Source organism: Crocuta crocuta, unplaced genomic scaffold (assembly GCF_008692635.1).
Source record: "Crocuta crocuta isolate KB4526 unplaced genomic scaffold, BGI_CrCroc_1.0 scaffold127, whole genome shotgun sequence".
NCBI lineage: Eukaryota > Metazoa > Chordata > Mammalia > Carnivora > Hyaenidae > Crocuta > Crocuta crocuta.
The window spans coordinates 1,956,481-1,968,489 of NW_027532008.1; the positions used below are offsets into that span (position 1 = coordinate 1,956,481).

Here is a 12,009-nt window from a genome sequence, read left to right on the forward strand (position 1 = left end):
TAATTTTTTAAAAATGTTTTATTTATTTCTAGGAGAGAGAGAGAGAGAGAGACAGTGTGAGCAGGGGAGGGTCAGAGAGAGAGGGAGTCACAGACTCTGAAACAGGCTCCAGGCTCTGAGCTGGCTGTCAGCACACAGCCCGACACGGGGCTCGAACCCACGAACCGCGAGATCATGACCTAAGCAAAAGTTGGACGCTTAACCGACTAAGCCACCCAGGCGCCCCTACTTACTTCTTTATTTTAAAGTTTATTTATTTTGAGAGAGAGAGAGAGAGCTTGCACGCATGTGAGCACCAGCGAGGGAGGGGCAGAGAGAGAGGGAGAGAGAATCTCAACCAGGCCCCATGCTGTCAGTGCAGAGCCCAATGCGGGGCTCATACTTACAAACCATGAGATCACGGCCTGAGCTGAAGTCAGGAGTCTGACGCTTAACTGACTGAGCCACCTAGGTTCCCCAAGGACATTCTATCTATCTATCTATCTATCTATCTATCATCTATTTAGAAAGACAGAGCACGAGCAGAGGAGGGGCAGAGAGAGAGAGGGAGACACAGAATCTGAAGCAGGCTCCAGGCTCTGAGCTGTCAGCACAGAGCCTGATTGATGCAGGGCTCGAACTTCACAAACCATGAGATCATGACCTGAGCTGAAGTCAGACGTTCAACCGATAGAGCCACCCAGGCGCCCATCTTTTTCTTTTTTAATTTGAAGTATAGTTGATACACGATGTTACATTAGTTTTGGGAGTACAACACAGTGATCGGACAACCATCTATGTATTGCCATGCTCACCCCATGTGTAGCTACCATCAGTCACCATACAAGACTATTAAAGTACCGTTGACTATATTCCCTATACTGTACCTTTTATTCCTGTGACTTGTTCATTCCATAACTGGAAGCCTGAATTCCCCCACTCCCCTTCACCTGTTTTGCCTACCCCTCCCCCCACTGGCAATCACTGCCCCTTGTTCTCTCTATGTATGGGTCTATTTCTGCTTTTAGAACAAGTTGTTTCTTTAAACTCACCTGTAAGTATCTTTAAAGCTTCTTCAAGTGTTTCCACTGCTCCAGAGCTTCCAGAGATGGTTGTAACCAACTAGGCTTCTCACCCATTCTTTTATTTGTTGGTTCATGCTGCTGCGAATAGTGCTGAATAGACAAGTTCCTTGCTCTCCTGGTGCTTAAGGTCAGGTGGGAGAGTGTTACGAATCACACAGATACGAAGTAATCACAACTGCTCTAGGATTTACAAAGAAGAACAGGGAGCTTTGAGGCAGGACCTGACTTGGCCTGGTGAAGACCTCTCTGAAGAAGTGAAATTCAATTAGGGTCTGAGGCATGAGTTAGAATGGCCAGGCGGAAGTGGTCCGTGGTTAGGAAAGAGGGTTCAAGGCATCAGCATGGGTGTATGCTTGCAGGCTGGCGTAGGAAAGGTCTGAGCACATTTGAAGACCCACCAGGGAGGTCCACTTTGACTGGAGCCTGGTGGGAAGATAGCAGGAGATGAGGGTGGAGTCGCAGCTAGAGATCAGGGTGAAGGCCATCATGTGCCCCTTTTTTCAGTTCCTATAAACTACCCGGCTTTTTCCTGCCTTAGTCTTAGACCGATGCAGATCCCTCTGCCTGGAACACTCTTCCTCTTTCAGATCTCAAAGGAAACATCACCTCTTTTCTAAGTATATCTGTTTGTATTCTCCATAACAGCACCCCGTTTTCTTTGTAAAGCAACTATGTTTGTTTACGTTGCTTTTGTCCATCTCCCCCATGAGACTGTAAGTTCCCTGAGGGCCGCTCAGTCACATTCACCCAGCCTCCCCCGTGCTTAGCAATGGGCCTGACATGCAGTTGGTGCTCAGAACTATTTGGTGGAGGAATGTGTGAATGAACAAAGGAGCACAGAGCTGGTTTCGAGATCCCTGAACAGCTGTGTGGCCTTGAACAAATCACATAAACACCCTATACTGTTTCCGACTCTGTAAAATGAGAATTTTACTTCCTAACTCAAAGGACTTTTGTGAGACTCAAGTGAAGCAGCGCATGCAGGCACCTAGCAGGGTGTCTGGCTCCAAAGGAGAGTCTTACTCCCAAGTCTGTGCTCTCCTCACTGTTCTCTGATAGATGATGAGCCTTGGGCCTTGCTTAACCGCTTCCCCCATCCCCCAAGTCTCCGTTCCACCCAGCTGGGAACACAAACATCAGAGAGACTTCCAGGCTCATGTGGTGGCAACACAGTGGGAGGAACAAGAAGGAGAGAGCAACTGGTTGTGATGGAGAGTGGATGGTGGTGGAGATGGTGTTGAAAATGCACCAGACTTTGGGTAGTGGGATTATGGTTAGTTTAATCTTCCTCCTCTTCCTCTTTCTTCTTCTTTGTTTTTTTTTTTTCTTTTTTTTTTTTTTTTTTTTTTTTTTTGGTCTCATTTTTCCTCAGAAGCAAAGCAAAGATAGATTTGGATTAGAGGGGGATGAGGAGTCAACTATGCTGGAAGAGTCTGTTTCCCCAAAAAAGTAAGTATTATTAAGAATACTGGAGAACCACCTTCTCCTTAAATGGGCAGGTTTCTTCGTGCCCACTCAGGGGTCAGTTACCCTGAAGTCCAAAACATGGCAGAGATGACAGTGGATGATACAGAGGAGTCTTCTCAAAGTGTGGTCCCAAGACCATCATTATCAGTGTTGACTATGTCTTGTGGAAGGAGGAGGCTGTGGATTTCAGGGAGACATTCAACAAGGTGGGGTCTTTAAGTCCCATCTTTGATATTCATGAATCCTGTTTGCAATAGCTCACTTAAATAACATCATTTTCGACAAAGGCTGAAGAGTGAGCCTCTGTTTAATTCTGTGCCATTTGGGGCAAGGGTCTAGCCATTGGAGCAGTTACTGTTTATAGAATGCTTGCTACANTCCTTTTTCTTCTTTTTTGTTTTTTTTTTTTCTTTTTTTTTTTTTTTTTGAGAGAAGGAGTGTGCAAGCGGGGGAGTAGGCAGAGGGAGAGGGGGAGAGAGAGAATTCCAAGCAGGCTACACACCTAGCACAGCACTCAGCATGACGCGAGGCTCAATTTCACCACCGTGAGATCATGACCTGAGCCAAAATCAAGAGTCAGTCGCTTAACCAACTGAGCCACCCAGGCGCCCCAGTTTTCTTTCTCATTAAACTTTTAAAGATTACTAGCACAGGGGCGCCTGGGTGGCTTAGTCGGTTAAGCGTCCGACTTTCGCTTAGGTCATGATCTCGCGGTTCGTGGGTTCGAGCCCCGTGTCGTGCTCCATGCTGACAGCCAGCTCAGAGCCTGGAGCCTGTTTCAGAGTCTGTGACTCCCTCTCTCTCTGACCCTCCCCTGCTCACGCTGTCTCTCTCTCTCCGAGAAATAAATAAAACATTAAAAAAATTTAAAAAAAAATTACTAGCACAATAAATGCTCCTAAAAAGTTCAAACAAAAGAAGCATAAAATATATAAACTTTGCACTAAGTCCATCTCATGTTTCCAAAGTTTCCATACTTACCACTGTCAACTCTTGAAGGCATATCCTTCTAGATCATGTTCTAGCTGTCATATACATATATATAATGGAGTCACACCAATCTTTAAAATTTTTTTTTACTTAATATTATCCAGGGACAACTTTCCATGTCAGTACAATTAGATATAACTCATTCTTTCTAATGACTGGCTAATATTTCATATTTGGGTCACCCAAATAGAATTCTCTGTACTTTCTAGATTTTGCATGAACACATAAATTATTATTGTTATCATTATAATTTTTAAAAATTATTTATTTTGAGAGAGAGAGAAAGAGAGGGAGAGGGTGGGAGGGGCAAAGAGAGGGAGAGAGAATGAATCTTAAGCAGGCTCCACACAGTGTGGAGCCTAATGTGGGGCTAGAACTCACGAACTGTGAGGTCATGACCTGAGCTGAAACCAAGAGCTTGACACTTAACCACTGAGCCACCCAGGCACTCCTATCATTATGATTTTTAAACTAAACTCTACCCCAAACGTGGGGCTCAAACTCACTGATCTCGAGATCAAGAGTTGCATGCTTTATTCACCAAGCCAGCCAGACATCCCCATAAATTTTTTTTAATCAAAAAAAAATTTTTTTTTTCTGAGAGAGAGAAAGCATGAGCAGGGGAGGGCCAGAGAGAGAGGGAGACACAGAATCTGAAACAGGCTCCAGGCTCTGAGCTAGCTGTCAGCACAGAGCCTGACGCGGGGCTCAAACCCATGAACCGTGAGATCATGATCTGAGCTGAAATCGGACACTTAACTGACTGAGCCACCCAGGCGCCCCATAAATTATTTCTTGATACAGAACATTTACCACCAAATTTTCTGTTTCAAATTTCATCAAGAAAAAATATTTAAAAGTTGTTAGAAAAATAAACATTTTATAATATAAATTTTCATATAGTTTATCATCAGAATAGGTGATCAAAAACTAAATCAAAGAATAAAATGGAACAAGAATTGTTGCCATTCTTGTCATTGGTTGCCACTGAGTTCACCGAATCTCAGATGCTGTTCATTTTAAAAACACACCATTGGGGTGCTCGGACAGCTCAGTAGGTTAAGCGTCTGACTTGGGCTCAGGTCATGTTGTGTGAGTCCGAGCCTTGCATTGGGCTCTGTGCTGACAGCTCAGAGCCTGGAGCCTGCTTCAGATTCTGTGTCTCCCCCTCTCTCTGCCCCTCCCATGTTCACGCTCCATCTCTCAATAATAAATAAACACTAAACAAAAACAAAACCCCACTATTATTTGATGCAGAAAAAATTACTGCCAATTAATTGGAAGCGATCACCGATATTAGAGTTTCTTAAATGTGCAAAATGAGAGTGTTGAAACTGATTAAATAAGAAAGTTCCTTTTGGATCCTTCATTAACCAGAATTCCTGTGTGATCTTCCAGGCCTGAGCAGGATTCTATGACCAGCAGTCCCTTCCACACATAGCGATGGAGGCAAAGGATTCTTTTCGTGTGGACTCAGAGTTCCGATATACCCTCTTCCCGATTGTTTACAGCATCATCTTCGTGCTGGGGGTGATCGCCAACAGCTATGTGCTGTGGGTCTTTGCCTGCCTGTACCCTTCCAAGAAACTCAACGAGATAAAGATCTTCATGGTGAACCTCACCATGGCTGACCTGCTCTTCTTGGTCACCCTGCCCCTGTGGATCACCTACTATTACAATGAGGGCAACTGGATTCTCCCCAAATTCCTGTGCAACTTGGCCGGCTGCTTCTTCTTCATCAACACCTACTGCTCAGTGGCCTTCCTGGCTGTCATCACTTACAATCGTTTTCAGGCGGTGACACGGCCCATCAAGACAGCTCAGGCCACCACCCGCAAGCGTGGCATCTCCGTGTCCCTGGTCATCTGGGTGGCCATTGTGGCTGCTGCATCCTACTTCTTCGTCCTGGACTCCACCAACGTGGTACCCAACAAGACCGGCTCTGGCAACATCACCCGCTGCTTTGAGCATTACGAGAAGGGCAGCGTGCCCGTCCTCGTTATTCATGTCTTCCTCGTGTTCAGCTTCTTCCTGGTCTTTCTCCTCATCCTCTTCTGCAACCTGGTCATCATCCACAGGCTGCTCAGGCAGCCGGTGCAGCTGCAGCGCAACGCGGAAGTCAAGCGCAGGGCGCTGTGGATGGTCTGCACGGTCTTGGCTGTGTTCATCATCTGCTTTGTGCCCCACCACATCGTGCAGCTGCCCTGGACCCTGGCTGAGCTGGACTTCCAGAACGGCGACTTCCACCAGGCCATCAACGATGCCCATCAGGTCACCCTCTGCCTTCTTAGCACCAATTGCGTCTTGGACCCCATCATCTACTGTTTCCTCACCAAGAAGTTTCGCAAGCACCTCACTGAGAAGTTCTACAGCATGCGCAGTACCCGGAAGTGCTCCCGGGCGACCTCGGAGACGGGCACTGACGTGGTCATGCCGCTCAGCCAGGTCGCTGCCAACTGTCTCAAAAACTAGTACTTGATCGTTGGGGCCAGGCTCAGAGGCTTATCTTCCACGGGCGTCCGCTGACCTGGGGGATGAAAGGGTACCTGCTGTGGTCTGGGCACCTCCTCCCTGGGCACGAGTGACTCTTTAAGTGTGGAGGCTACCTCCCTAAGGTGGGGGTGATGGCAGGTCCAGACTGCTGGGAAATCCAGAATTTCAGTGTGCCCGCCAGCACCTCTGGACACGTGCCATAATAACATTGCCTGGTGACCTAGTCCTGAGTACCTGAGTCTGATGGCTCTGCGGGCAGTGTCAGGCCTTGGGGGCAGACAGATTCTGAGCCACCCTGTTCACCCTACCAGGGCAGCGGCCCAAGCCAGTGTGACCTGAACTTTTTGGCAACCACTTCCTTTATCATTATAATGGCAGGAATGGGGTTTGGGGAAGGAGATACTCCCCTGGCTGTGTGGCAGTATCTCTGGCAAAGACTTTGAGCTAGGATACTGCCACCTTGTCTCATTCCGAGGCACAAGGTCTTTGTGACACTTCTTGGGGGAAGGGGCTCCGGGGCACCTTTTCTACCTCATCCAACGACCTGCCCTGTATGGCTCTAGAGAAGATCAGGCATGCCTAGGTGAAAGGTGGGGAGCTGGTCGTCTCTGTACAGGCCCCACTTCAGGCTTGGGTCAGCTCTGTGGGAGCATGAGAGACCCAACTGCCGCATCCTGTCTCAACAGTGAACCCTGATGAAGTACCTTCTGTGAGACAGCTACCCACTGGGGGCGGGCAAAGGCCCCTCAAAGCCAAGTTTGGGGCATCCAGGGCGGGCACCGTGCCGCCTGGACGCTACCGTGAGAAAGGGCCTTCGGCTGAGAAGTACCTGTGCGAGGGTGAGGCCTCCACAGTGGCAGGAGCCTGCTTTCTGAGGGGGACCCCTCCTAATTTAGCTTCCAGAAGGTGAGAGGAGCAGTTATAGTCCCAAGGGGCAGCAGGCACTTTGTGTTCTGGGTGCAGAAGAGAGGTGTCAGATTCTCTCAAAGATCTCTAGATGCTTGCTTATGATTTTCAGTAAATATTTTCAAATGAGTCTCCTCTCACACCCTGCGCCCTTGTGTGTGAATCTGGCAGCCACAGACCCAGGGGCTTGGGGGAGCCTTCCCTGGTTTCCAGAGCCCAGGGATCCTTCTGAGACATCTCCTTCCCTTCCAGCCCCAGTCCTCATGAAGTGAAATCCTTATTTCCTGTCTATCGGGTTGATTTTGATAAATGCCTCACAGTGGGCCAGGAACCTGCTCGGGTCTGGGATGGTAGCTGTGGGCTGAACTTGGCTGATGGTGGGTAGGTGGGTAGTGCCCCATAACTGAGCTTTGTGACACACAGACCCAGTTTATAGTCTTGGCTTTGTCACTTTCTGCCGCGGAACCATAAGCTACATTTCCTACCTCATAGGGGTGTTATGAACCATGAATGCTGAGACAGATACCTCTTGGTCAGGGTGATTGCTCATCCCCAGATTCTTCCTTTGTCTGAGAAGGTGTTCTCCTTGATCCTCTGATGGGAGTCGAATGGATGAGATGTGGGTGTCTGGCTCCAGGTGGGCCAGTCACACATACCAGTCTGGAGCCGTGCGTGTGTGCCTGTCTACGTGCGTGTGTCTGTCTGTGGGTACGGGATGGGGCGGGGGAGGGTGGGCGACCGCAGGAACATATTGGAGAAACCCGCACTGCACAGAGAGAAGATGCAAAGGCACAGAGCAAAGCAGAGACCAGAGGGAGACCAGAAGCCTGGAGAGAGGAGGGTCCGGTGCTGCTGGGGCCTGCTGCCCTCCTCCTCCAGGCCAGGCCCTTCTCAAAGCCCAACAACATCTGCATTTCTTCCTCTGGGTCCCGTGAGAGTCCCTTGTCAGGATACATTCTCTTATTTTGCTTAAGCCTGTTTGAACGAGTATCTGTGACCTGCAGCTCATCTCCAAACGAGACAAATGCTTGGATGTTAAAGCACCGTGGTCCTTGAGTTTCAGTCATTGATGTGCCCCCCTCACAACTTTTCAATATCCATGTACCATCCATCTGTATGTTTACTTCATAAATATTTTTCTCTGAATTGAGTCACTTTTTAATTTTTTTTTTTTTTGAGAGAGAGAGTGCACTCGTGCACAGGGGAGGGGCAGAGGGAGAGGGAGAGAGAATCCTAAGCAGGCTTCACACTCAGTGCAGAGCCCAACAGGCTCGATCCCAGGAACTGAGCCAAAATCAAGAGTTGAACACTCAACCGACTGAGCCACCCAGGCGCCCCTGAATTGAGTCACGTTTTAAAACTTAAATCTATTTTTTTTTAAATATTTTTATTTATTTCTAGGAGAGAGAGAGAGAGAGAGAGAGACAGCGTGAGCAGGGGAGGGTCAGAGAGAGAGGGAGTCACAGACTCTGAAACAGGCTCCAGGCTCTGAGCTGGCAGTCAGCACAGAGCCCGACGCGGGGCTCAAACCCACGAACCGTGAGCTCATGACCTAAGCGAAAGTCGGACGCTTAACCGACTAAGCCACCCAGGTGCCCCTTAAAACTTAAATCTATTGAAAAGCATGTTTTATGACTAACTTATAAGTGCGAATGAATGCCACCTGCCACACACAGGAGATGAACATAAACATAAAATGTAACTCTTAAGATAAAAATGTGTCCTGTCTTCAGGCCCCTCTGATGCCCCACTGGCTGGCATGGCAGGCTTTAGCAAACCTGGCTGTGACGTGTACAAAGTGCACAGGGTCTGTATTCAGTAGGTGCTCAATAAAGATTAAGTCAGACAGTTCTGACATGGTAATTTGTGATTGTCTTCTTGCTTCTCTCAGAAAGTTCCCCCAACACAGAGGCCAGGGTCTGGCTCCCGCCCATGGCCCAGGAGAAGTATTTTAGGGTGTAGCCCTGCTCATCTCACCACTCTGAGCAGAGCCATCTTTACCCCCCTGCGACTTCTGCCTGCTTGTGACCCTTCTTTTCAGATACTTTCTCTTCTTCACCATGCCCAGAACACCTCCTACAGGTAGCCTTCCTGAATTCCTCCAGGGAAGGCAATTGGCTTCCTTCTTCTAGCATTAGGGCTGGGAGGGTCCAACTTTTTTATGTCTCTTTTTTAATGTTTATTTATTCTTGATAGAGAGAAATACAGAGTGTGAGCAGGGGACAGGTAGAGAGAAAGGGAGAGCAGAACCCGAAGCAGGCTCCAGGTCCTGAGCTGTCTGCACAGAGCTTGATGTGGGGCTCAAACTCATGAACCGCAAGATCATGACCTGAGCCAAAGTCGGACGCCCTACCGACTGAGCCACCCAGGTGCCCCTTTTATGTCTTACCTACTATGGTTTTTGAAGTTTATCTGTTTCAATGTCTGTCTTTCAGATCCTGGGGGCAGTATCTGAATCTAACTATGTAATCACAATTTCTCACAAAAGGTCTAGAGTTGAAGTCTGTCTGTCTCTGAAGCTTGCCTCCCCAGGGTGGAGCACCAGCAGACATTGTAACATGTACATGCACTTGTTCTGAAAGGGTTTAAGGAGGCAGTTGCCACTTCTAGGCCTGTGCACCCTCTCACCTTGAAAGTATACTTTCGTTTTGACCACCATTAAATGCTTGCTTAAGAAGAAAAAGGAAAGCTAGCAAGCAAGCAAGCAAGAAAGAAGAAAGGGTTTAGGGAGACTCTTGAGAGGTAGATGGGGAAGGAATTTAATACATATCTTTTCAAAGTTCCGTGTCCATATTTTAAAAGAAATGTCAGGGATTTTCAGATGATCAGAACATCAGAACATTTTGGAGCTAGGAGGGTCCAATCCCTTCATCTCACTAAGGGAAACATGAGACTCTGAGGGGCTAAGTGGTTGCAGAAATTACATGGCACAAAGCTGCAGTGAGCACAGAGCTGGCGGCTTGCCTGTGTCTTTTCCTTCTTGGTGACAAGATTCTGGGAAAAGCTAAGTTGTAATTCTTTTGATGAAACATCACCATTCAGGATTCCCAAGCCATCTGGCATATCAGGAAGGCTCCATCCTGCCCTGACCTCAGCTTCACGCCAGTGATCTCAGTTGGAGAATGCTGGTGTAGACAAGGAATGGTCCTTCACCTCATCAAGATGAGCCACAGACACAAGAGTGATAAGCATAGGGCGCAGTTGACTAGAGCTGGGCATGTTTATGCTTATTTTTACTTATCTGTGCTATACTTGTGTTCGAGACCTAAAGCTACAGATATAACAAAACCCTCTTGTAAAACACTTGGTTTTTGTGCAGACTTAGTATCGCTGGAATACAAATCACGTTTCCCTTGACGTCCTTCCTGCCAGCAAGCCATCCTCCTTCCTACCCAGTCACCCATCCATCTAATGTGAAATGTTGGGGTCCGGGGAATGAATGGTTAGGAAAGAATTCTTGAGATATCTTCAGTGCAAAAGAGGTGGTTTTATTAAAGCACGGGGACAGGACCTGTGGGCAGAAAGAGCTGCACTGGGGTTATGAGGAATGATGGATTACATACTTTCAAGTTGGGAGGGGGTTGGGGATAGGGTAAGTCTCTAAGGAATTTGGAAGCAAGGTTTCCAGGACCTTGAGGGGCTAGCTGCTGTTAGGATAAGGTCATTTACAACTGTCTAGTAAAATCTTAGTCATGACACCCTTCAGATGTAGATCGGTGGGCCATATGCTTAGAACATGATTGCTAACATATGTCTTGAGGGGGTAGAGATAAAGGAAGTTTCCAAAGGGATTTTTATTTTTATTTTTTTAATGTTTGTTTATTTTTGAAAGAGAGAGACAGAGACAGAGACAGAGTGTGAGTGGGGGGAAGGACAGAGAGAGAGAAGGAGATACAGAATCCAAAGCAGGCTCCAAGCTCTGAGCCGTCAGGACAGAGTCTGATGTGGGGCTCAAATTCACGAACTGTGAGATCATGACTTGAGCCGAAGTTGGAAGTTCAACCAACTGAGACACACAGGCGCCCCATTTTTTTTTAAATATTTTTATTTATTTCTAGGAGAGAGAGAGAGAGAGAGAGAGAGAGAGAGAGACAGCATGAGCAGGGGAGGGTCAGAGAGAGAGGGAGATACAGACTCTGAAACAGGCTCCAGGCTCTGAGCTGTCAGTCAGCACAGAGCCCGACGCGGGGCTCGAACCCATGAACCGCGAGATCATGACCTAAGTGAAAGTCGGACACTTAACCGACTAAGCCGGTCAGGCGCCCCAGAGGCGCCCCATTTTTATTTATGCCTTATTTATTTCCTTCTTTTTTAGAGAAAGCATGAGTAGGTGAGGGGTAGGGGGAGAGGGAGAGAGAATCCCAAACAGGCTCCATGCTCTCAGCCTGACACGGAGGTTGATCTCATGACCATGAGATCATGACCTGAGCCGAAATCAGGAGCTGGACGCTTAATGGACTGAGCCACCCAGGTGCCCCTCCAAAGGGATTTTTATTTGTTAAAGAAGACTTACAGGATCTTCTTTAACATCTTTAACATCTTCCTTAACATCCCCCTAGGGTGGGCTAATGTCAACCTAAGGTTGCCTTTTGCCTCCAGTAAAGTATCATCGTGGGGGCAGTTGAATTCCTGGAGGAAGGTCACTCTGCCTGTCGTAAGTACTTGTCAATGGGTTGTAAGTTGTAAGGAAATTTAATTTTTTTCTCTTTCAATTTTGCCTTTGTTCTTCACATCAATCCATCCATTTATCCATTCATCCAACTGTCCAAAAATATACCTATAGAGCATTTATTTTGGTCCCGTCACTGTGCTAAGGTGAATAAAATAAAGACTGACCGAGATGGCAGCTGCCTCCTAAGCACTTAGTATAAAGGAAGAAGACTTACTTTTTGTTGAGCTCAGATGTTTGCTTGCCACTTTCACAAGTCTTATCTCACTGAGCTCTTATCACCTCTGTACAGAATTGGTCTCTTCATGCACATTTTGCAAATGGGGAAATTGAGGCTTGGAGAAGCTCAGAAAAGAGCTAGTAAGTGACAGAATAATATTCAAAACGCAGATCTGCCTTAGTAAATATGGGTCCCTTCCC

General features: G+C 47.4%; 1 protein-coding gene across 1 annotated transcript in view; it reads left to right on the plus strand.

Annotated features, from left to right (window-relative positions):
- The window catches only part of PTAFR (platelet activating factor receptor), a 27,382-nt gene extending 18,599 nt beyond the window's left edge, over nt 1-8,783 (plus strand). Inside the window, exon 2 of the mRNA XM_077775672.1 lies at nt 4,920-8,783. Coding sequence (XP_077631798.1) covers nt 4,965-5,993 — 1,029 coding nt within the window. The 5' untranslated portion in view covers nt 4,920-4,964 and the 3' untranslated portion in view covers nt 5,994-8,783. The remainder of the gene's footprint in view (nt 1-4,919) is intronic.
- The last annotated feature ends 3,226 nt before the right edge of the window (nt 8,784-12,009 follow it).